Source organism: Lissotriton vulgaris, chromosome 3_1, assembly GCF_964263255.1.
Source record: "Lissotriton vulgaris chromosome 3_1, aLisVul1.2, whole genome shotgun sequence".
Classification (NCBI taxonomy): Eukaryota; Metazoa; Chordata; class Amphibia; order Caudata; family Salamandridae; genus Lissotriton; species Lissotriton vulgaris.
The window spans coordinates 556,225,890-556,252,209 of NC_141689.1; the positions used below are offsets into that span (position 1 = coordinate 556,225,890).

General features: G+C 45.8%; 1 protein-coding gene across 1 annotated transcript in view; it reads left to right on the forward strand.

The window, feature by feature from the left end:
* Positions 1-22,721, forward strand: part of MSH3 (mutS homolog 3) — a 2,089,876-nt gene extending 2,067,155 nt beyond the window's left edge. Inside the window, exon 24 of the mRNA XM_086960834.1 lies at positions 21,949-22,721. Within this exon, the coding sequence (XP_086816960.1) occupies positions 21,949-22,030 (82 nt within the window). The 3' untranslated portion in view covers positions 22,031-22,721. The remainder of the gene's footprint in view (positions 1-21,948) is intronic.
* Positions 22,722-26,320: the final 3,599 nt, after the last annotated feature.

Sequence of the window (26,320 nt, forward strand, 5' to 3'; positions counted from 1 at the left end):
GCACTGATTTATTTTTCCTTCTAAAATCCATAACTTCGGTTGTATTTATCTGACTTTGTTTTGCTGCCTAAATTTATGTAAAATTCTGCCTTATTTCTATAAATTGGGTTCTGATTTTTTTTTTTGTCATTTCAATTATTTAATCCCCATGTTGGTACTCTGAAAGGCTGAACACATGTTACTCTAGTAAAGCCTGACTGCACTTTGCCACACTACCAACACTGAGCTAAGGGTATATTAATGGGGAAAGAACCTTTACAACGCAGTTGGTACATCGCGCTCCATAACAACGCGGTTGTTACAATGACTGCGTTGTTACAACGCAATGCCATTACAACGCAAGACATTAGATCGACTTGCTCTAGATGGTGCTCCAACCTAAGGAATAGTATGATTTACTATTCCAACACCTTCCCTACTGTTGCGCAGGGTGGAGTTGGCATAGTAAATGATACTATTCCTAATGCTGGATCGCCATCTAGTGCAAGTCAATCTAATGACTTGCGTTGTAAAGGTATCGAATTGTAACAACGCGGTCATTGTAACGACCGCATTGTTAATGGAACGCGATGTAAAAGCATGCGTTGTAGCATGCTATATTCATATTATTGTGAATACCAGGATCATCTTTGGGTATTCACTACATAATACCCCAATTTTCCAACAGCTGTTACCATTGATGTTACTATATTTTATATTGTTTTCTTCTACAACCACATCTTTAAATAGTAGTACTTTCACATGCATATGGCCACATGATTATGATATAATAGTAAAATGAAACTTTTCCAAATATTATAATTATGGATAATGCCTTTTTACTTCACAGTTCATAGGTATGTTGTCGTCGTCAGTCTCCTGGTTCTAGCAGTGGCATGTCTGTGCAGGGTAGTTTTGCTTAGGGGTGGTGGTATCCCTAGATACCAAATAATTCCGAGTACATGACCAGCAGATTCTTAAAAAAATAATTGGTATAAGCACTTCTCTGGCTGCGTAATCTAATGGTATGCCTTTAATATGAACAAAGCAATATATTACATTTACACACTCCATGAGAAAATTAGATGATTGTGAGGCCTACTGACTTACTAGGACCTCCCACATATAAGACTTTTGAGTTTTACAAAAAAGATTCCAAAAGCCAGCATTTCTGCTACCCTTCTCACCAAGGAATGCACCATTGATCCATGTTACCTTGTTTAGGCATGAACATACATTGCGTTTTGATATGCGCTAATGCAGGAGAAGAGCATGGTTACTTTTTCAGGAAATATTTCTTTCGGATGGATACTTATTATCCAGATTCCTCACCTTTAGAATATCCAGAGGCACCAGATTGGATCAGGAATATTTAAACAACATTGCTCACATGCGCTGGTAAGTCAAAGTCTAAAAAGCACAAGAATGCTAGGCTGGGTTCATCCCAGTCCTGCTACTCACGACCTGAGAAGTTGTGAGGTTCCCTCTCTATCACCCAGACTCCACCAAAGAGACAGTATTACAGTTGAGCCAATTCTGTGATTGATTCCAATGTATCAAGAGTTTCTGGGGCCATCGTTGACATCACAGTGTGGCTCACTGGTTAGAGGCGGCAGACCCGAGAGCAGAGGACGGCCCGGGACCAGGGTTCGATTCCCGGCGCGGCAGGTTTCTGGACCAGGGTCAGCGGACTCGATAATTCTCTCGCCTCGGTGCCCACTCTGATCAGCGATCACACTCGGCAACTCTGGGCATTAGCTTGCCTCATCTTCACTAACGGCCCCACCAGACCGCCGGGGATGCCTGGTCTCACCCTGGAGATACCCATTAAGGGACCATCTCTCAGGGAAGCCAGGAATGGTTTCGCAGCGGTCGACGCGCCTTGGGACCCTACGGGTAAGTAGTGCGCTATATAAATGCCTATACATTTACATTTACATTTACAATCGATTGAGGGGTTTACAGAGATTATGTTTTGAATTTTTGACACTCTTTCAGCTCCCTCTATCTGATAGAGACACGTTAGTGATAAATTCCTTACCTTAGAATATCCCCAGGCATCAGACTGGATCCGGAAACTTTTGCGTAGCAATACCCATGCGCGTCGGTAGGCGTCGTTAGCACCGCAATGACATCGCCGGAGTACTTAGACGCCGCCCTCGCGCACTTACGTCAGTTCTTCTTTTTTCCGCGCCAGCTAGCGCAGATGCGGAGAAGCTCTACCCCTTAGTCACTTTTTGACTAAACTTTTTCGATCTTTTGATCTGGTTTTTCTCGAGTCGTTCGACTCCTACGGTGCCGGTAGGGATGCCCAGGTTCAAACCCTGCTCCAAGTGCAGCCGAATAATGTCGGTTACCGACCCCCATTGTCGGTGCCTTCAGTGACTAGGCCTCGACCACGACGACCGAACCTGCTCCGACTGCCGGGCCCTGACGTCGAAAGCTAGGTGGGAGCGGTCCCGCAAGCGACTTGAGATCCAGCAGTCGGCCCCGCGCCGTTCAAGGTCCCGGTCCCACAGGAGGTCGAGGGACCGGTCGCGGGGTCGGAGCCTTCCGAGAGTCTGCATCGGTCTTCGGGATCAAGATCCTCAGGTAAGAGGAAAGGCGTCATCGCTCTTCCGACCCACCCCGACGCTCGCGCGACACAGCTGGGGGTTTGGGTGACACCACCCACGCAGCTCCGACAGAGTCGCGGGCGCCACTACCTGCCCCACAGCTTCCGGTCCCTGGGCACGATGCGATGCCGGAGGAGTTCGAGCGGTACCTCATGGCCATGAGGTCTCTCCCTCCTCTGCCGGGCTCCGTGGCTCCTTCGGGCCCAGCGGTCCCGGCTGTGGGGCCTAGCGGGTCGGGTGCTTCGGCTCTGACGCCGCCGGTTGCTCCGGCCCCGACACCGCCGGCGACTTCGGTCCCGGCACTGCCGGCCCCCACTGGATCCGCTTCCGGATCCGGGTCGTGTCCCGTCGACCTCACGACCTCACCGACGCCGGACCCTAGAGTGTCACACCCGGCGCCGCCTACGGGCGACGTCGTCCCCGATCCTGCCCTCGATTCGGTTCCGGCTGTCGTTACAGCAGGGGACGGTCCTCCACCCGAACCTGTTCAGTCTCCACCTCCATGCTTGGAGATTGAGCGGCGACAGTTGAGGCCATTTGACCTGCCTCCTAAAGTCTGTAATGTCATTCTGGCAGCCAGGCGTCCCTCCACGAAGTCGGTATACGCCTGCAGGTGGAACAGATTTGTGGCATGGTGTACAGCAAAGGCTGTGGATCCTCACAATGCCCCTCTTTCTGAGGTTCTACTCTTCTTCTTTCTCTTGCCCATCAGGGCTCTGCTCTGGGCACTATCAGGGGCTATCTTTCTGCCCTTTCAGCCTTCCTAAGGCTACCTGGAGAAGCGTGGCTCAATAGTAAGAGCGGTACAAAAGGGGGGGTTCATGGATGGAGCATCTGAATCAATCAAACACTCACACCCAGTCAAAAGATCTGGGTTTAATCCATCACCGTTCTTTAGCCCACTCTGCCACCCCAGTTCAGACATGGCTATATGCAAATCAGTCTGACCCTGTGCCTCATGGGAACAGTCCAGCCCGAACTGCCAAGCCATGTCTTCCCTGGACCGGAAACAAGCTTTCTGGCATTCCAGCCGTCTTCAGCCCGGCTTGCTTGAATCCAGTGGCAAAGTGAGCAAGGGACTCACGTCTGAGCATACCCTGCCACACTTATGGCGATGGTTAGACCGGCAGACCCTGATGCAGAGATCTGGCCCGGGACCAGGGTTCAATTCCCGCCTCTGCGGCTCTTGGACTCAATCTCCCCGGACCTGATAATTCTCGCCTCGGTGCCTAGTCTAATCATGGGTCCCACTATGTGACTCTGGGCAATAGCTTGCTTAATCTCCACAACGGCCCCAGCAGCGCTTGGATGCCTGGCTTCACCTTGGAGGTGCCCAGGAGTGGACATCTCACAGGAAAGCCAGGAAGGGTTCCACAGCGGTGTGAATACAGCGCTACGAGACCTCTGGGTAGAAGGCGCTATATAAATACAAACACATTTACATTTACATTTACATTTACATTTACCTGATCAGCCTTCTTTGTTCAAGTCCCCCATTGTAAACAGATTTTTAAAGGGCATCACTCATATGTTCCTTCCTGTTCCTTTCGTGATGCCCCAGTGGGACTTGAACCTGGTTCTAAATTTCTTGATGTGCGCTCCCTTTGAGCCGCTTCATAACTGTCCTCTCCGTCTTCTTACACTTAAGACTGCTTTCCTGGTTGCCATCACCTCTGCCAGGAGAGTGAGTGAGCTCCAGGCTCTTTCCTCTACACCTCCTTTCCTTTCTGTCCATCCGAACAAGGTTGTGTTGCGGACAAAACCCTCTTTCCTGCCCAAGGTAGTCACAGCCTTCCACATCGGCCAGTCCATCACCTTGCCCACCTTCTTTCCACCTCTGCATCCTTCGAAAGAGGAAGAGAGGCTCCACGGTCTGGACCAAAAACGTGCCCTCTCTTACTATCTGGATCGCAAACGCCAGTTCCGGGTGGATGACAAACTCTTTGTTGGTTACGTGGGCGCTAAGAAAGGACGGGCGGTGCACAAGCGGACCATCTCTTGGTGGATCATGTTGTGCATCCAAACATGTTACTCTTTGGCTAAGAAGGAACCTCCTGTTGGGCTGAGGGCCCACTCCAATCGGGAAACGGCGACTACTACTGCCCTGGGTCGAGGAGTCCCTTTGCAGGACATTTGTCTGGCAGATACATGGGCCTCGCTGCACACGTTCGCAAGACACTACGGCCTGGACAGCCAAGTCCGGAGGGATGGCTTCTTTGGCAGTTCCATCCTCCAGGACTTTCTGGTGTGATTATTGGTTCGCAGACCCACCACCGGCGTTCGTATTGCTGGGGTATCTATTCTAAGGTAAGGAACCTATCACTAACGTGTCTCTTTCAGATGCACAAGTTACTACTTGTGTAACAATATATCTATAAGTGACATTTGTTAGTGATCGATTCCTTACCGACCCACCCATCCTCCTCGTTCTGCGAACCGATATCTAGGGTTAGATCATCCCCTTTCAGGGCCCTAGTTTCATGGCACCAGTGTTGGTTTTATCATGGCTCTGCGTATCTGGCACGGAAAAGCTGTGTATAAGAACTGACATCAGCGCGCGAGGGCGGGATCTAAGTACTCCGGCGACGTCATTCCGGCGCTAGCGACGCCGACGACAGACGCGGAGCCGCAGACGATGCCTACCGACGCGCAGGGGTATTGCTACGCAAATGTTTCCGGATCCAGTCTGACGCCTGGGGATATTCTAAGGTAAGGAATCTATCACTAACTAATGTCTCTTACAGATATATCGTTACACAAGTAGTAACTTGTGCGTTGTGCCTTCAATCCGTGGAGCTGCCAGTTGGGGTACAGTGCTATCTGTGGCTACTGAACCTATTTCTATGTTGGCCCTGGTGCCTTTAGCACCTGAGAAAGACTTTGATTCGACAGTTCAATCTAACTCAGAGCCAAATTTGTCTCTGCCACGACCAAGGTTTGGTCCTAAAGCTGCACCAGTGCATCTAGTCCCAGGTCAGTCAAATTCAGACAGAACCATGGCTTTACCCCAGAGCTGCACTCCAGCACCTTTTTGGTAACCACTCTGATCAGAGTCAATCAGCTTTTGAATATGACTGTGGAAATGATGGGGATTATTTTTCCCCACATTATCATTCTGACAATGCATACATAGAATTGCTGGAGCTAGTAGGTTGGACACTTCCCCAGACACTGGGTTGTGTTCTCCACCTAGATAATGAAGAGACAAGTGTGCTTTTTTGCTGTGGTGATAAAAGGTACAGAGTTATTAGACTTACAGGTGCTCTATATTGATTTAAAGTTAATATATTAACAGAGGTTTTGCTTCCTGAGCAGGCTTCATCTGAGCCTTTGCTACCATTCAAAGAAGGCCTGACTGACACCTTAACGGTCACCTAGCCTAAGCATTGCTCCTGTCCACAGTTGAACGAGCAGGTAGCCTTGTTTCAGGCAACCCTAACTTCTTGATGCAGCACCCTCTGCCAGAAAATCTGGTGGGTCAGGCTTCCACCACCAAAGTTAATTCCAATGTATTTCCTACGAGTCTACTTGAGAGAGAGTTATGAGGGAAACCAATGTTATCATCGGCTACTCTACTCCGGCGGCCATTCATTGCCAGCTGTTTAATGGGGAAGTATGTCCACGCTTTATGGGACATGATTAGCGAGATCTTGCTGGCAGTCCCTAAGGAATATAGTGACGGCCTGGGTCAAACTATTGAGGAGGGTCAAGATGCAGCCAAATACTTTATCCATTTTGGCCTGTACACTACTGACTGCTTGGCAGAGTAGATGGTTATTTGGTGTCACGCTTGGATGAGATCTACGGCCTTCTTTGGTGACATGCAGGCTTCACTGATGGAGATCCACCGAATGGGATATCCATCAGTGAAGCCTGGAACACTGGAACACTTCAAAAAGAGCTGGGCCACAGCGTCTGTCGGAGGCAAGATCAGGCATTTTCTCCAAGGGTGGAACAATATAACTTCTGACAGATGGGTCCTTCAGATTGTTGAATGGTGCTCTGCCATTTCTTTTTGATCCACTGCATTTTACACCCACATGAGAGTGGCTCTAAGGGTAGTAGGCCTTTTTGACCAAAGGAACCATAAAAAGGGACTAGGTATTACTCCTATTTCCTCGTAATGAAGAACGGCAGAGGCATTCATCCTATTTTAGTTCTCTTAACGCCTTTGTGTAGGAGGAAACTTTCAAAATGTTCAGTTTGGCACAGGTTCTCTTTCAACTGGATCTATTTGATTGGATGGTGGATATGGCCCTATAGGATGCCCACTTTCATTTATCCATCCTGCAGTTCCACAGGTGCTTCTTGCGGTTCAAGGTAGGGCAGGGTAATTTATAGAGCTCCCCTCATGTTCTCAAAAGTGATGGCATTGGTCGACGCCCATTTTTGGAGGTTTTTACTACCTCCATGACTTGCTGCCGAAGGTGGACTTGCCACAGTCAGTCAGGGACCACCTCCAGAAGATGGCAAACCTCTTTACATCGTTGGGGTTCTCGATAAATGGGCGAAAGTTAGACCTGACTCTTGCTTGTTGGCTACAACAGGTGGCTAAAGCAGGCTTGGCAGTGGAATCCGAAGTCTCAATTTGCACAGCACTAAGATAATCTGTTGGAATCCAGGATTTCAGTGGTGGCTTCTTGACCCAAATCAGACCAGCAGAAGACCCCTCTCCCTTCTCCAACCAGAGATGATGTTGGTCATCTTTGCTTGATTTAGAAAATAAAAATGGTCTGAATAGTTCTCCAGATGTATATATACAACACTTATCTCTAATTCGGAAGAAGTTGCCTAGTTCACTACGGTAGTAAGCAAAGCAGGGGAAGCACTGGAACTGACTGTACCTTTTGTGGAGGCAAAACGAACAATTTGTCAGAGCTCTTGCAGCCCTTCTGTACAGTTGAAGAGCCTCTGTTTTCTGTCAGTGGGTCACTCATTGAACTACTCCAGGTCAAGCATTTCATGGACAAATAGCCAGATGACATAGATCTGCTGTGTGTGACCCAAAGTTATTACTGTTGCTTCCATTGGCAGAAAGTCTGGTGGTCCATGATCTTCCTCAAAATTGTATTCAAATGAATTTTCATTGTGTAAAATCTTACTCAAATGAGGAACCCTGTTGCCTCACTTCTGAACCCAAGACAAACAATGAAATCTCCTCCTCAGACCGTGAAGTGAGAGAAGTAGCTTCTATTGTTCAGGTGAGGACGTTTTTCGGCAGGGCCTTTCATTTTGTGTGTCTGATTACTGCTACAGGGAAACTGATTGACACCTGCATGCTAGACCTCACACTTCATTGTTCCTATGTATAGGTGCATCAGGCTGGAGACTCCCCAGTGCTACCTGCTCTGTGGAGCATTACTTCACTAAAACAGACTCTGTTATCCTTCATCCCATCCTGATCACCATTCACCAGATGGAAATTGGAGGAGCATCTCAGGCACAATCATTTAAAGTACAACATTCCTATTTTGAGTTGCTTTTCCATCCGATTTATGTTATGTTATGTTATGTAAAAGGACTTATAGAGCGCACATACACCCAACAGTTTCTTGGCGCTAATCGGCAAATAAGGAGCAGAAACGATAATGGATAGAGGGTTATGTGAGGATTAAACCATATTTATTTTAAACGTATTTACCTCCAGGTGATGGTGGTGTGTGTGCACCGGTGTTCTCATGGCCTACAATGATATTGCAATGCATTCAAATAACGCTGTTTTCTTCTACAGTTTTCACACAATGTCAAGAAATCGCCACAACATTCCAAAGAAAACCCTGCATCATAACTGACTTTGACTTCAAACTGCAGATTGTTGACTCTTCGTTGGCTATCTAATGACTCTTTCCTTCCTTTCCAGCCTCTGCACACCGCTCTTTCAGCATAGCCTACTCTAAATGACATGACTGATTGCCTTAATCCGTAGTATTGTATCTCTGCAAATTGCCCACACCTCATTTCAAACATATGGCCTCTCCTTTAACAGTCATACTCCTGCAACCTAACAATACCTAATCGCCAGTACTGCCAACCAGTGCATCAGTTTACATATCCCATTCTTTCACTAAAGGTCACACTTAACTCAAATTAATTCAATCTACCACATAAAAACTGGAGTAAATGGTTTCCTTAAAACGAATACGAGTAACCAACAATGAGGCAAACAAAAAACTACTAACCTCTTCAGGGGTAGTAAGTGCCTATATAAATGCAATTACAATACAATATACAACACCCGCCCACCGCTGCCATAACACGCAGTGGTTGGGCAGTTGATTGTAGTTCATGCAATCTGCATAAAACATTTCTTTTATTGCTTGACATTCTCACACTCCCATACAACAAAACTGCTATGGGTGCTGTCCATCGCTATCTACTGTACCAGTCTACAGCAGTAAACCACCCTTCACCAACTGAACTGGCACGGAATCACTGAAGAGATCTGTCACATGCCGCTGGCCCATGGCGGACTTTAATTTAGTTCACCACTGCGGATCCCAACGAGTTACATGTTATAACCACCTTCTGACATCTCACAATGGCAATCAGATATGGGAGGAGGGTAACAAAGTCCATCCCAGCAGGCCTCTCCACCACACTTTCTTTTAACCTATGCCTGCTCAGGACCACAGATTTTACGCAAAGTATCTAAAAAATGGACAACACAGTGTAGTAACCATCTAAGTGGACTCCGAAAAAAACGATATCATTAAGGGACCTACAGAGCTGCTCAAAGCTGCAAGCTTACTGGAAACCATAAACTGTGCGCCGGTCTTTCACTTCCACATTACACTGCGTCCCTTGACACAATAACTGCACCTGGGTAGTCCTCACATACGACATGGAAACACTTACCACAAAGGTTCAAAACAAAGACAACACCTTTCAAAACACACTTCCTACAGGGTGTGGCATACATGCATGCTAAACTTGTAGACAAGCGCTTCAGCGCCCCACATAGGGTTAGTAAGCACCATATAAAATGTTGCAATACATAGGATAGGTTAGCACTTAATATCCTGTAGGGAAACTAACTTGTATGGCCTCCATTTATTTATATTAATTATATATTTGTATTTTTTGCAAATTTGAGAGCTTATAATAAAACGTCAGCTCTTTATTTATATAGGATTTTTTTCTAAATGCTCATTCACCTGAGTGTATTATGGCGCTGAGCCAGGATATAAAACTGGAGGATGAGATCTGTTACAATATTATTCCATAAAAATGAACGAAGTTTTCAAAGACTTTCTAAAGTTTAGTATTGCTGATCCACTTCTAAGAATAGGAGTATTACAAAGTCTAGCTGCATCAGCAGAGGTTTACACATTTATAGCGTGAAGGCACCGCATACGGATTCTGTCTTCTTAATATTCAGAAACGGTCTAGTTGCCCAGTTCTCGAACAGTTGCAACTTTTTTCAAATCGAATTTGCAGGCAGACCATGGTATACCATGTTACATTAGTTGAGCTTTGCTGAGACAAACGTTTATAGCAACTGAACTTTTTGAGAGTGATTAAATAAATACATAATTATCATTTTAATGCTCGCATATGAAAGAAAAGCAAGCCCTTTACACCAACTTGATTTTTTCATCTAGCGAGAGATCTGCATCTATTATTACTCCACAATGTTTCCCTTTCCTGACCAGAAGGGGGTTCTGTCTCATTGAAGGTGGCCAAAAATAGATCTCCAAGTAAGTGACTGTCTAACACGGAGCAGGGTCTTGGTTTTATCCCCATACAATGTTAGTCTGTTATTGACCATCCACCGTCCATATAAACATAATTTCTGGCTAGAATGTATGTATCTGCATACATAATGGCTGAAAGTCCTGACTCTTGAAGCAGCTTAGCCAGTGATGTCATACCGAGGTTAAAAAGCCGAGGGGGAGTACCAATCCCTGTTGCACTTTGTTTTTGCTTCAATAACTGCTCCTCCAACTCAACCTGAACAGCTAGTGTAGATAAGAAATGACAAAACCATTCTAGCACTATTCCTCAGACACTGAGGGTCTTCATCCAATGTAATAGGGCCTGATGATCAACGGCTTCAAAAGCAGCAGATAAATCAAGCAGGATTAGTGCCCCTGGAGTATTTCGATCCGCCCCATCTCTAAGATCATGTTATAAAACAGTTATAATTCATACTTTACTACCCAAGCCCTAAATTCAGCCTGAGATGGATGAAGAAGCGAATGAGACTCCACAATAGCTCAAGGGGCGTAGCCAGGCATGGCAGTTGGGAGCCCAGCCAATAATTTTCTAGACGGCCTGTATCAACCTTGCTTTTGTAACAGTAGAATAACTCTTGCTGACTTTAAATTATCAGGCACCAGTCTTGTTCTCAAGAATGCATTTATAATATTTCACATTGTATCACATGACTCCAATAGAATGCTTTGAGACATTTGGCTGGTAGAATATCAAACCTCTGATTTTGGGGTCCTACTTGTTGTGCTGGGACTGGGTTAGTCCCATTCCTTTATTTGCATTATGGGTGTTTTTCTATTAACCCCTCCGCACAGACAAGGCCATGCATTGGACGTCACGTGCAGGGGGTGTATAATACATATAGGTGAGGCCCGACCTTGTGGTCAGTTCATCTCTACACCTGTCTGTGCCCTGCGGCTTATTTCACTGTGTGTGTACATCTACCTAGAGGGGCTACGCCTGCACCAAGGCCAGATATGGGCGGCCAGCTAAGTCACAGCAAATTAGTGACAAGGGTGTATGTCCGAGTCTTGCCATTGCTTCTCATCAGTTTGCCTTGGCCTGCCTGGAGTGGCTGCTCGCTTCGCTACTGTGCTGCAGTGCTTCACTGTGACTCACAGCCTCCATTGAAGAGTGGCTCCTGCCCATCGCAGTGGGCCCCGTGCTGACACCTAGCCTTGAGGGTGCGCGTTAGCCCTATACAGCTCTCCAGTTCCTACAGCAAGTGTCCAAATTGCCCTGGGGAATTTTACTGGTTCACAGCACTGCAATCTGATGGTGGCCACGTGTGGTGGCATCCCTGTACATGAAAGGTAGGTGGCCGCGGTACCTCATCACCATTGAGCTCACGGACTGGCCCATTTTTACGGCCTGTGCTGGGGAGGCCCTTTTCTATACAGGATCTTTTGTGCTATGTGCTGGGGTCTTGGCTGTTCTTCCCCCTCCACCGTTAGACTTGCCCTGCGAGGATTGTGTCCTACAACTTGCTGCCTCTCACATTGGCTGTTTTGGTTTCCTAGACTCGCACGCACCTCTGGTGTGCACCCCACAGACACCTGCTGCTGTCCCTGGCAGTCTTCCTTCTGACCTTCCATCTCCAGCCCATTTGGTGTGGAGCATGAGGAGCCCATGGCGCCCGTTCCAGTCTTTGAGTCGTTTGTGGTGGAGAGATCTCCGTCGTCGTAGACCGCGAAAAGGATGACGTGGGGGAAGTGGTTGAAAATGTACGTTGCTAGCCAATGACGGAAAGCGCCACATGCTCCTATGTTTGGCAGGAGCTGCCGTTCACAAGATTGCGTGGACAAATCATGATTACAGGCAGTTTCTCTTGCACCAGTCCAGGCAACAGCTGGAGGAATCGGTGTACTCGTTTCATGCCTAGTTAAAAGAATTGGACAGCACGTGCATCCTGCGGGGAACGGTTGACGAGATCAGGGATCAATTCATTCATGGCTGCCTGTCTGCCAAACTACAGATCACATTCTCCAAGTTCCATGGCCAATATGCTCACCCTGGGCTTCTCTAAAGAACTCTCCAAAATCTGTGACGCGCACATGGAGGCGACCCTCCAATGGCGCATCAAATCTGAACCCATCAATTCGGTCCTAAAAGCTGGCCTGGACAGGAAGAAGTCTCGTAGCAAGTCAACTTCCACTCCCAAGTCGTTATTGGTGTGGATACCCATATCGGCATCAGGGTGACTGTCCAGCACAAGGGAAAAGATGCTCCATGTGCAATAAACTAAATCCTTTTTCCGAAGTATGCCATTCCACCACATCCCAGAAAGCGCAGTGAATGCCCTGTCCTTTCCTGCAATGCATTAAGATGAAAGGGATATGATCGATGATGATGTGGATGGTGCTGTGAATGTCATACATGCCATGCAACCCGAGAAGCCTTACAGATGACTCGCACTGCATGATTACCATTAATGGTCCCCAAGTTCCAGCTCTGATTGATAAGGGTGGGCGCCTCCATAAACATCATGGCACAGACAGTCCTTCACGTTACCGCAGCAACCTGTCCTCTGCCCCACAGTGACACAAATGTATGCATTTGGCTCAACTTTGCCTCTCCTGCTGGCCAGTGTGTTACCACTGACGTGACTTATGAGACCCGAAAAACACTAGCCAAAGTCTATGTTACGAAAGGAGGGTCTAGAATGCTGAATAGCTGCCACTCAGCAAAATGCCTCCAACTAGTGATTCTTGCATTCATTGTACACTCACTCCACGTTAAAGCCCTGTAGGAGCAGTTTGGACCACTGTGTGGTGGCATTTGATGCCTCAAGTAAAGCATAATACACATTTTCATTGATAAGACGATTCAACCGGTTTTCCTGAGGCACCGCCACAAGGCTTTTCACCTATGCCCCAAGGTTGAGGAAGAGCTCCGAAAGCTGGCATTATCAAGAACGTTATAAGACCAGGTGGAGGCTGGGTAAAATTACCGCACACAACACAATTGATACAAAGTTATTCTATTAAAGGGTCCATCAAGTCACTGTCATGTATCTTTTGATGCTCAGGAGAAGGGAGAGCCACCTGATCTTCTGAGATTGGATAAAGAACTTTTCCACAGTAGAGAAAAGAGCTCTCCAAGCACACAATAAATGACGTAGGATGTTGAGGTCGTGGTATCAACTTTCCTTTATCTGAACATCCAAACAATTATTTGCATTGCTGTTTGTCTCTTTATTCCTTGCCAACACGTGTTTCGTCTGTTACTATGATGTTAACAGCAGACTTCATCAGGGCTGTAATATAAAGACGATGATATAATAAGAAAAGAGGAATGAAAAAAAAAAGGGCTTGAAGTGTATCTAGTCCCGTCACTAGTATCAGTCACCCAAATTAATTGCACCCAATGCATAATCACAGGCACATTGCCATAGAATGATAATATAAAAATGAAGATAGGAAAAAGGGGGTAAATGAAATAGAAGAGAGTGGAAGAGATATGTTGATGCTACAGTATTGTATTTTATTGTATGTGATGCTTATAAAGCGCAAACTGTCACCCTACGGGTATCCTGGCGCTGTAACTTAGCAAATGACATCAACAAGCAACGGGCCTGATTATTAGTGGAAGGCATTGCTCTTGTTCGTAGGGAATACCATGCTTTCACACTCTTTCTAAAGCATAACAAGGAGTTGGCTTGTCTAATACTCAGGGATAGGTCATTCCAGAGGCGTGAGGCCGCTATGCCGAAGGCCCTGCCTCCCATCCTGGATTTCTTAAATCTGAAAGTTGTTACCAGGTTTGAACTAGAAGAGCGAAGATGTCTTATGGGCTAATTTATAGCAGATAAATCTCTCCTGCATAGATAGAGGGCCCGTACCGTGTACCGCTCTAAAACACAATGCATGGGGATTTGAAACTAACTCTTTCCTTGATGGGCAACCAATGAAGATCTCTCAGGGCCAATGTGGTTGAGGATCTACGTTGCCTATTTAATACCAGCTTTGCTGCTATAGACTGGACTCTCTGCAACCCCTGCAAGATATATTGTGTAGCTCCCAGATACAAGGAGTTGCAGTAGTAAATGTAAATGTGTGGGACTTGTAAAGCGCACTGTTGCCCGTGAGCGTCCTGGCGCTGAAGACCGCTGGGGAACCCGTCTTGGCTTTCCCTGTGAGATGGTCCCTTCTGGGTATCTCCAAGGTGAAGCCAGGCATCCCCGGCGTTTGTGGGGCGCCGTTGTAGAGATGAGGCAAGCTTAATGCCCAAAGTTGCCGAGTGTGATCCCTGGTTGTAGTAGGCACCGAGTCGAGAATGATCGAGTCCGTTGACCCTGGTCCACGACCCCGCCGCCTCGGGGATTGAACCCTGGTCCCGGGCCGTTCTCTGCTTCCGGGTCTGCCGCCTTTAACCAGTGAGCCACACCACTCCACTGTAGTCCAGTCTGCACAGAATTATGCTCCTCACTACAAGGGGTCTAACCTCATTAGGCAGCAGTGGAAGAATCTGGCAAAGTGCTTTTAGTTAAGCAAAGCAGACACTGACTGTTTTGTTAGCCTGTGACACCATTTGGAGGTTGTCATCAATCAGGACGCCCAGGTTGCGTACGGTCTTAACTGGGGCTAATGGGTCATCCCCAGGAGTGAGTTTAAACTCTAGGGGCAGGTGTTGTACCATTTTTGCATTGGAGCAGTATACCATCTCTGTTTTCTCCCCATTGAACTGCAAAGAATTTTCTTTGAGCCAACCGGATGTCTGGCGCATGAACTCCTGTAAAATATCCATGGTCACTGCATGCTTCCCTTCCAAAGAGAGTACCAGTTGGGTGTCGTCAGCATAGTTGACCTGGTCAATCCCAAAAGATTTTATGATGGGGATCAACAGGCGCAGATATATTTAAAAGAATGGGGCTTATGGCCGAACCCTGCGGCACTCCGTGACATACCAGAGACTTAGAGGAGGCAAACGGTGTCATGGTTACCACCTGTTGTCTCTCTGAAAGGTACGATTGCAGCCACTTCAGAGCTCGACCTTTCACACCCATTCTCTCCAGCCGTCCCATCAACACTGCATGGCGCACCGTGTCGAATGCGGCCGAAATATCTAGCAACACTAGCACAGATGAGTTACCATTGTTTGCTCGCATTCGCAAGTTATCCAGTACGGTTGCCAAGGCTGTTTCCGTCCCATGTCCTGGGCGAAAACCGAACTGATCCCTATCCAGCAGATGGTTCTCTTCAAGGTAGCATGATAAGGACTTGCTGACAACCTTTTCCAAAATTTTATAAGATTGGGCAGAAGGGATATGGGCCTAAAGTTTGCCAGGTTTGTTGGGTCCAGGGAGGGATTCTTAAGCTAGGGGGTTACCACTGCCTGCTTCCAGGCCTCTGGGACCACACCTTCTTCTAAGGATTGACAGCAAATCTGTTGCATCCAGGGGAATAATTCATGCCCACATTCCTTCCAGATCTTATGAGGGAGGGGGTCTAGGGGGGACCCAGACGATATACTTTGAGCAAAGCTGTTAAAGAACTCCTTGGTAAGAGGTTGAAAATGCTCCAAAGATGTTTCTGCCCAGGGTTCTTCAGCTAGTATCTGAGGTAGTTCATCCTGGCGACTAGCATTGCCTGGGTCAAACCCTCCAACGATTTTGGTGATCTTTTCATAAAAATAAGTGGCAATCTCATTGAAAGATCCCTTATGATATGATATTAAAGAGGGCTTTAGTACTGTTCGGCGCATGTAGGATAGATTTAGCAAAGAAGAGTGCTTTGGACTTGGCAATAGTCTCCTTATATTGGGCCTGCACTAGTTTCAGCACTTTCCCATCTGACCTAAGTATAACTTTCGCACCTCCTCTCAGCCTGTCTACATGTGATTCGCAATAGTTTCAGCTCCTCACTGTACCAGGGGACTGAAGGTTTCCTCCTATTCTTCCTCCGCTTTATAGGGGCGCATAGATCCAGCGTGTTGGTAATGTGGTTACAGTAGGTTTGATGGTTCTTGTCCACTGAGCCGTCAGAAACAAAAAAGGTCTGATTCGAGAATATTGAATCTGGTCTGTTTTTTAATAATTTAGCCCAGTCTCTACCCTTGCGCTAGGTCACTGAGCGATTGTTGTTATTCGCTGTATTGGGCATTATAATCCTGAAATGAATTAATGAGTGATCCGTCCAAATTTGAGGCAATACACTGATCACCTCCATCTCAGTCTGGTTTCCAAACAATAAGTCAGCACATGCCCTCCTAGATGGGTTGGTTGTTGTGCTAACTGATGTAGACTAAAATTCTTACATGTTTGCCTTAGGTCTCTCAGATGATTCCCTAGAGCCCCGTTATCCCATAAGTTAAAATCCCCTAGATGCATCATTCTGGAGTGTGTTAGAGTCAGGGCAGCAATGGTGTCAGACAGTGCTTGGTACTGAGTATCTAGACCTGGAGGTCTATAGCAGGCCATTCCAGTTAATAGCCTTCCCCTTGTCTCTTGCAGAGAGAAGCCTAGTAACTCAATCCCAGCAACCTCATCGACCTGTAATGGTGCAAAGTTCCATCTTTCTTTAAATATTACTCACAGTCTCCTCGTCTGAGTATTATTTGTGTCCATAACTTAAATAAATGTAAGTGGTGCCACATCAGAAGTGCAAAGCAAGCATCTGAAAGAAACAGTTAGTTATAGATTCCTTACCTTAGAATTATCCCCCTGCGTCAGACTGGACCCGTAAAGTTTTTTGTCAGCAGTACCTCTGTGCTTTGAAAGGTGCTTCGGTCGACTCTTCATTTGTCGTTGGCATCATGGTCGCTGGGATGACATCGCAGTAGGTACATAGATGCCACCCTTGAGCGCTGATGTCAGTTCTTTCTTTGTCCACGCCTGCCAGCGCAGATCCGGAGAGAGCGGTTCTTCCAGTCACTTTTTGACTGGCTTTTTGTAGACTTTCGTCAACATCGTTTTGAGTCTTCAACTCCTGGTGCATGTCAGGGATGCCCGGCTTCACGGTTTGCGGATCCTGTAATCGACTGATGTCGTTGACGGATCTGCACTACATGTGCCTATTGTGCCTGGAGCGCGACCACGACCCCAAGTTGTGCTCCGACTGCCGGACCATGAATCTTTGCGGGAGTGGTCCCGAAAGCTTCTCGAGGACCGGCAGTTGGCTCTGTGCCGCTCGAGGTCCCGGTCACGTAGGAGGTTGAGGGACCAGTCACGGAGGCACCATCATTCTTCATCCAAGTCTTCACATTCGGGGTCAGGTAAGTCGAAGCACAAGAAGAAGTCGAAGAAGCATTGCCGCTCTTTGACTTCATGCGGAGCCCAAAGGGTCGACTACGGGTTTCCCTCCCTTTCCAGGACCTGGAGCGACCCCTGCCCAGCTTCGTCAGTTTTACAAAGTGATGCATGCCATCTTTGGGCAGCCCGACTCCCCCGCGGACTCGGCTGGTGGTGTTGGGCCTTCGATGCCAGCGGCTCCAGCCTCAGCAATGCAGGGTCCCCTTGTATCATAAAGACTGGTATAGACTAATGTATCCCTCTGATATCACAAGGGACCCAGTAATAACCCGGAGTATGACCATTTAAATGTCGTCTGAGTTATAGGGATAAGGTTGCTCCTCTCCTCTTCTTACTGTAAGACCCCACAAATGGATTCCCATCATCATTGTTCTTTCATATCGAATTGGAGAACAACAGCCCATTTTACATTTACCACACAGGTTACACAAACTTGCACCAGAAAGTAAACATTGAAAGAGACAGTTTATCATTCTATTCCTGATGAAGGTGGTTTCTGAATAATGTATTGCCACCGAAATGCGTCAACGCCCTTGTTTGTTAATTTTGGTTATATTCACTGAACGTTCTATATCCAATCCCAATATCTAATGTTGGATTTCTTTAAACTGATTGATTCTTATGAAAAAGCCATTAAGTGATGATCTGAATGTTTTTCACATACTTTACTGTCTCTTGTGCATTGTAATATGTAATTTTTAACTACAATTTTTCATCACATTATTGTGTTTTTATATGTTTCTGGAAGAATACTTTCAATCAAATTGTAATTTTTATAATTATTCATCAATGTGCTTCTAGTTGTTTGTTGGGGCCCACGGTTTAGGTGGAAGTGAGATTCTTCAAGATATGTTTTGGCTCTAAAAGATTTGAGTGGGAATGAATGATATGTGGTAAATCATATTAGATTCCAAGAGTTTTCCTCTTAACCGTACTTTCTGTACCCTGTCTCTTGGTCAGTGGGGTCACTCCCTTTTTTTACACACGGTACTTCTCCAAAACCTGGGACGTAGTCAATTTTTCACCAAACACTGCCTTGAGAACCGCCAGAGGTCCAGGACATACCTGCCAGCCGATCCACCCAGGGTGCATTGACAGTTGGCCAGACTTCTTGGTAGCTCCTGCTATGTTCTTGTACGCAGCAGCAAGTCCTTTTCAGTGGAAACTTTCAATTAAGGTATCCAGCTTTGTGGATCCTTCTTCAGTTTTGCAGCACACTAGAAGAATTAGACTTCCAGAAAAACTTCCAAGTTTGAAGGTAGAAATCTTCAACTGGCTCAATGATGACCAGCAGCACATCGACGAAGGCAGCCTCCTCAGCCTGAGAATCCAACTTTTTACGCTCAGAGCTTTTTGACAGCTTCACCTAGACCAAATCCAGCAGCTCCCCATTGTGGAAGACTTGTGTTTGGACACAGCCTGGTGCCACACCCTGCTGAAACTCTCCCTTCTCAGGAACTTTCTTCAAGAATATCTCAAAATCCGTAAGGAAGCCGCGACCAGGCCCAATCCATCCCTTGTGTCCATTGCGTTCAGCTTTAACTTTTGACTTTGAACTAGTCTTGCGCAACCAGATACCTGTGGTTGGCACTTTGATCTTTTAAACACTATATTTCACAAATAACTTTATAAAGATTAATAATTCTGGTTCTACTGTTTCGACTTAATTCAATTTGGTGGTTTGGAATATTTCTAAATTCGTTTGGGATTTTTCTTGAGTTGTTTATTCACTTTATCGCTGCTTGGGTGCTGCATACATTCTTTACACATTGCCTTTAAGCTAGGTCTGACTGCAGTTGTGGCAAGCTACTAAAGGGTTAAGCACAGGTTCATTAACTGACTTTTTTAGCTCACCCTCACAAGGATTGTGGTTGTTACCTGAATGGGGCTTCCACGGCTCTTAAACAATAACCCCATTTCTTATATTGGGTTCAACTGTTGGCTCCAATACTTGTGTGTTTTTGCAGTACCGCTCAGTGATTTGTATAAAACTAAAAATCCCCAAAATAATCTGACATCAACATCGATATTTTAAAACATTTGCCTTAGTCTGTGATTTGGCCATCTTTTCCTTTATTTCAAATTTATGTTTTGCCTTTCATATTTCTTGTTACAAGGGAGTTGGAGGTGAGCGACAGTGACAACTTCATCAAGACAGCTGCAGAGGCTCTACAAGCAAAGAAGGCTGAATGTGGGCAAGAAGGAAACTAAAATGGACTTCCAAATAGCCCACAGAGGCTTTGAGGAGGTCAGGAGGATGCAGGTTACCACAGAGGAGCAAGGGAAGGATACCCCTGAGGATGAGGAGATGGACTTGAGGGATGAAAATGAGGAACAAAATGGTCTGGACACAGGCCTTGAGCTGTAGCATCCACCCTGTGGAGGAGGAATACAACTTGCCTACAGTAGTGAGGCCCTTTGCGAGAGCAGGGAGCAGTGTGTCGTCCCACACCTGAATGCAGAGGAACTGGAAGACAGTGGGGCTGGGAGGGAGATCAAGCTGCAGCTGGCCAAATTACGACTGGAGGAAAGGAATGGATCAGCTGTTATCAGGGACAGACCAAAGAGCAAGTCTGACCTAGAAATTGCATAGAAATACAGACTCTGCAGTCCTACCCTCAGCCTCTACCATCTACTAAATTGCCAGGGACGGCTCCTTCGTTGGGGCGGAGGAGCGTCGTCCCACTTAAAATCCCTCCCAAAGCCCCAGGGATAAAAAATTAATTAGTAGTTCCTTACTGTTTTATTTTTCAGCTCCTGTCCGAAGCAGAGGGCCAGGGCAGGGGCAGGGCCGCTGCTGACTGACAGCAGCAGGGAGGAGGGTGGCATGTGTAATACACTGTTTAAAGTGTGCATGTCTTTTTGGTCAGCCGTTTTGCGACAGTCATCCACACATGCACACTTTAAACCTCTCAACCCACCTGTCTTAAGATAGCTTGGTTAAGAGTAACTGCGGGCCTCCAAGGTGCTGAGGAGCGCCGAGTGATGCCGCTCCGTCCAATCAGGGTGCTGCTCACATGCTGCATATGGGCAGCACCGCGATTGGTCAAGGAAGTTCCAGCATCTGGTTCCATTTCCTGGATGATGAAGAGGTCCTTAGCAAGGACATTATGTTAGGTAAGTTTTATTTTAATATTTATATATTTTGCGCTCACGCGCCCCATCTCCCTGTAAATTCCAGCTGCCGCTGCAAATGGCAGTGCTCAGGAATAACTAATCTGCTGCCCCTTCCTAACAAATTCTTCTTGAAATTTCTTATGGTTTTTTTTAGCCTCCATCCTCCTCCCTTTAGTATCTGGATCTTCACCCTTCAGCCAAGGGGATGCAGTCATTACACTTCCACTGCCTGGGGAAGTTGTCCTAATTCTCCATCTTGTGCGATTCTAAACCAAGGCACCCATAATGCTTCCCACTGGTTTTAGTACTCCCACTCATACCTACACTCAGAGTCCTACTTCCACACGTTACACGCACAGACGCTAGGCATACACAAAGAATTGCAACACAAAGTTCTAGGTTTCACATAGCAGTAAAATGTAACACAAGAGGGGTCAAAAGACCACACTCACTAACATAGATAAAACGGTCTGGTCACAAAACACAGTACACTGCCACCACTCCTTTATGTGCTGATGCCCAAGACAGGAACAAGATACCTTTTGTGTGCCCCCTCCAGGGCAAAGGACATGTCCTGGACCTCACTTTCTCAGAAATTGACCTTGGCATCTGTGCCCATGCTAGATTAGCATGAATCCAGGGTCGAAATAAAAGTCAGGATACCAGATACACACAGTCGGACACTCAGAGCAGGTTGGTACACGCTGGGTCACCATTCGGTGGAGATTGCCATCCCAACACCAACTCTGAGTGTCGGCAAAGGATTGGCTCAGTGTGTCTGTTCAAGTTCTCCTATTTTTTACCTTTATTATTTCTGTACCGCCCCCCCCCTATTTGCTTCTAAAACAAAAGATTGCAGCATGTGCTAGAATACAGAGAAGTCCCTCTGATGTGGGCTGACAGAGGACGGCTGCAGATGCTCACTGGGACGTCTGCTACGTGTATTACGTCGCAGATAAAGTCCGCCTATGTTCGGTTTAGATGTATTCTGCAGAGCTCTGATGAATGAAATAGCCATGTTGACTCTTAGAAGAACAGCAAGTTGCAGACCAGAGGGGTATTTCACACCCTTGGTCTAACTCGATCAAAAAGCCAACAATTGCTAGCCGATCATGAGGTACAGTGAAGTTCAGAAATGCACAATGATTTCAGAATCTTGACATAATTTGCATAAGAAACAATATGTGCAAAGCATTTAGACTGTTTCGAAAATGTTCCAACCGCCCTGCTTTCCTAATTACAATTTAATGTGATAAACTTTTATTTCGTTTATAGAGAGAGACTGAAATCTTTCATCCAAGCATGGAGCACGAGTGACGCCGTGGAGCTGTGTAAGCTTATAGATGAAACGGAATAGCAGAGATCAGACTTATGCTCTTCACGGCCTGCAAGATATCAACTTAATATTCCACTGAAGATCTAAGCTTGTCCAATAATGTATTTCAGCATTTAAATTTGGATTTCGTCTTGAAAAAGAGGAACATTTCAAATGGGATTTCATGTTGGACAGAAAGGCATACTGTTTTGAAATTTGTTTTGTGCCCTAAAAGATTTCAGTTTTTAATTCAAAAGGATTTTTAAAACCTGCATTACCATCATTTGTGACGTTTCTTGAAGCTACCGAAAGCTATTAAAAAGGCAATCATGAAAAATAAATGTTTCACACGTGAGATAAATTGTGAGATTTATAAATTGACTCAAATTACTGGATTTTCAGTTGGATTTAATAAGCATTCAAAACTGTTTGTCAGTGTAGCAGATGAAAATATTTCATACAAAATTAGCTTTTATGCTATACAAAAAGATGCAATGGACCATGAGCTGCTATGTGTTTAAAATTTGAGATATTGTACACGTCTACTCAAAATGCCATCAGCCGATCACATGGATCGTTCACATTTGCGGTTAATTTGAACTTGATTTCCTATGTAACAACCTAGAAATTAAGATCACTGGCTAACTTCGGAACTGCATTCAGAACTCAGGGCTGCCCCTGAGCTATGGTATGGCTTCAGACCTGCTAGAGAAACGAAAACCCTTGCAACCGCTCTTGACACTACCCTGGATGGGTACCAACTTGAAGTCCTAATCTTAGTGACGTAAAACCAGCTTGTGTTAAAGAGGATTACCACATTAGCTCATCATCACTGCATGAATGAATAGGTATCTTAGATATACCTCTGAGATGGGTCTAAAATATCTTCACAGAACAAAAACAAAATGTTTGAAGAGGCACAGCGGTTCCATGTGGTACTACAGTGTTCCTCAATCGCGACTCTTGGCTCAGGTCATAGAAAAAGAGATCTTCCTCTAACGGATGCTCCTTCCTTCAAATTCCTTCTCTTGAGCTTGTTAAGGTTGCTGACTGCATTTGTACATTTTCGGCAGTACCATCCAGGGAGGGTAATTATGCAAAGTCCCTCGAAATTCTGTGATAATTTATGACCAAAAATGACAAGTGGCTGTATAAATGGGACACCAGCGTCAGTGACATTGGACCCTTTTTTCCTATTCTTCAAATATGCCAAGCTCAAGAGACGACCATGTTTACTTGGTCTTATAGTTGCCTCAAAAGTCGTAGCATTTTATATTTGCGATTCACATCCTTTTCTGTCTGCTGGAATCCGATTTTGGGACAGATCCATAATTCCTGTTGCTTGTAGTGCCTGGCCCCAAAACACTTGTGAGCTATGTGATCTCATGCACCCTACGGCGATTAGGGAGAAGGAGGCCAAATGTTTTATGGTTTTAGATAAATCAGAATCTTAATGTAGGCCCCTTTCCACTGACACTCCGTATCCTTTCCAGAGCTGGTCTTCCCATACAGAAAAAATCTCTGCACCATTGATGCTAGTGCTACATAAAACCAAATGCCGTATTCTTACCAAAAGAAAAGAGGAGAGATATACTTGAAGAAGGTGTGAAAGTGGGCCATAGACAAAGAGATTGGTTTTAGTGGGCAGTCTCTAAAGGCAATCCGGGTTAAAGTACGAATGGGAAATTCAAGCAGAATTACCAGCGGTGGTCTTCTGAAATAGGAAGTGAAGGAGGAAAAAAGGGAAAAAAACTATGGACCTCCTGTATAGAAGACAATGGAGAGCTGTTGGAAAAACACGTATGAATTAGTGCCAAAGTAGGTAAACGTTTGCAGAATCATAGAGACTAATATACATTGAGAAAGGCATGTACAATAAGAACATTATTTAGGAGTTCAAGTTTGATTGTACCCTGGAACAAGATTCTCACCTAACTAAATCTGAGGTGAAGAGATAGCTACAGTTAGGAAAGCCAAGATGGTAGATGTATTTGCTTAAACTCCAGCTCACACCTACAATCCGTCAACATCCATTCTGTGGCAGAAATTATTATAAGGGCAGGCAGGGTGTCCCCCAGCTGCAGAGCCTTGGAACCCCCCTGCCTCCCTGCAAGACATTTTGGGTGTCGCAGCTAGCTGCTTAGGCACTTGGTAGACGACTTTGGAGCAGTGACCAGTGATACAGTCAAGCCTGGATAGCACAATGAGGTGGTGAGTTCAGGGGCATCACTGTTCCCTTGTAGGTCCATGAGTAATCATAGTGATGACTCAGCCAGCCTATAGTGGGATGAAGTAATTGGGAAGCCAGCCCAGGGACACAGGGGGACTCAAACATTTGGCAGAGTTAACATGCCCTAGAATGCGAGCCTTTGAAGTCCGCCTCCCTGCAGGTGGACAGAGAATGATAATAGAGAAAGTGGTGATGAAGGTCCCCTTCCCACCCATTACCTCTTCAAAGCAAGGAAAACTTAGCCTAGATTAGGTGTGGAAGGTCAGTTGAACTAGTGACTGGAGGGTGGCCATAAAGTGGCTGCCGTGTAGGAAAGCTGGCCTTTGTGGCAGGTGAAAAGTGTTCAGTTCATCCTGTGGGGTCTGACTATGGCCCTCCACAAAACCTGAATGTGACCCTTGTCTTTAAGTTCATCAGTGGAAGGGGACTGAACTTGTGAAAAGTGAAGCAAAGTGCAGCCCAAAGGGAAGACCTGTCACCACTTTAAATATAGAGATAGTGTGGCCAAGGCCTGACTACTAACAAAATAGTTGCTTGTTGGCAAACTGGTGGACTTCAAAGGGAGGTCCCTGCCCTCAGGCAATATGGGGGATGGACAATAGATCTCTCTGATTATGCCTGATGGAGTTACTAGAGGGCCTACAACTTGGTGGCTTAGGTGGAGTTAAACGGAGAGAAAAATACCATAGCCATGGAGCTTGATTATGTACTTTTACAGGAGGACTTTGCAATACAGTGGATAGGTTAATGGAGACAGAATTTAGAATCTCTTTGCTAGAAGACACAGTAATGGAGCTGACGACACCAGGCAGATGTCTGTGTTCAATCCAAAACCCTAGATAGCGGAGTTCAGGATGGGGAGATGAGGGCCGGCAGAAATAATTTTCATCTGGTAGGATTTTCTGAGAGAGTGAAGGGGACTCACCTTGAGAGATTTGTGGTGGATAGGTTAAAATCTGTGATTACAAAGAAGCTTTTACCATACTTCGCAATACAAAAAGCGCTTCATGGCCTCACACAGCGACCTCCGCTAGGTACTTTCCCACATCCAGTGATTGCTAAGGCACTTGGCTTTTAGTCATTAAGACAAAATACTTAAGACGACTCAAACTGGCAAGCATATTTTGTTCTAACCAGCCCACTAAGAATATTTCTAGGCTACACCTAGCTGGTACAGCAGCAGAAAAGACAGATTCAAGGGGTAAAACAAAAACTGAAAGTTGTGTACATAAAATATATCCCCCCACTTCCTAGCTCAAAGTGATCCTTGCACTTAAAACCCTTTTTTTCACCACCCCGGCGGAAGCATGGGACTAGGTAACAGAGAGCAGCCCCCACAAACATATTCCGACCCCCAAGTTCTCCCCTGTGAAGCAGAGGAACTCTTGAAATGCTCCCTCCCCTCCCTCAGGATTAGGAATGCAATGGACATGAAGAAGAATAGCTTTGCGGAATCCAAAACCGATCGATGCACATAGGTTTGAGACAAACACCATTAGAGAAAGACATGACACAGAAGATGGAAGAGAAGACTCATGAACCTGAAATAGACTCCACTGGCTGAGAGAACTGTGCTGACTGAGGGGATGGGGGAGGTGTTGACTTTCAGGGGAAGGGGAGGGGATTTGAAAGACAATGTAGGCCAGTATTGATGGAGGTAACAGACTGCGCTCCTGCATTCAACTAGATAACAGCCGTGTTTAAATGCCACCAAGGTTTTGTTTACACTAATCAAGCTTTATAAGGGCAAAAGATGCTTCTGGGATAGAAGTGTTGGGAGAGCATTTTTTGTTAAAGCAATGTTTATTCTGCTCTCTTTCAAGTATGTATCCGAGCCCCAGATCAAATAGCTGAGAATCAGGACGATAGCCAGACATGATCTCCGGGAGAAAAAGCTGGAGCTTGCTATCGCAGATGATTAGCACTCCTGAATCTTTAGCCTTGCAAAGATTCTCATCAATCTTGTGTCAGAGATATTTTATCTGATTGAGATATTCTTTAGTGGTTGGAATGATAGTGTTGATCTGAAGTGAATCTAGAAATGCTTGAGAGTAAAAACGTTGAAGACAGAAAAATGGAGTCACCATGCTCTTGCTGTGTTT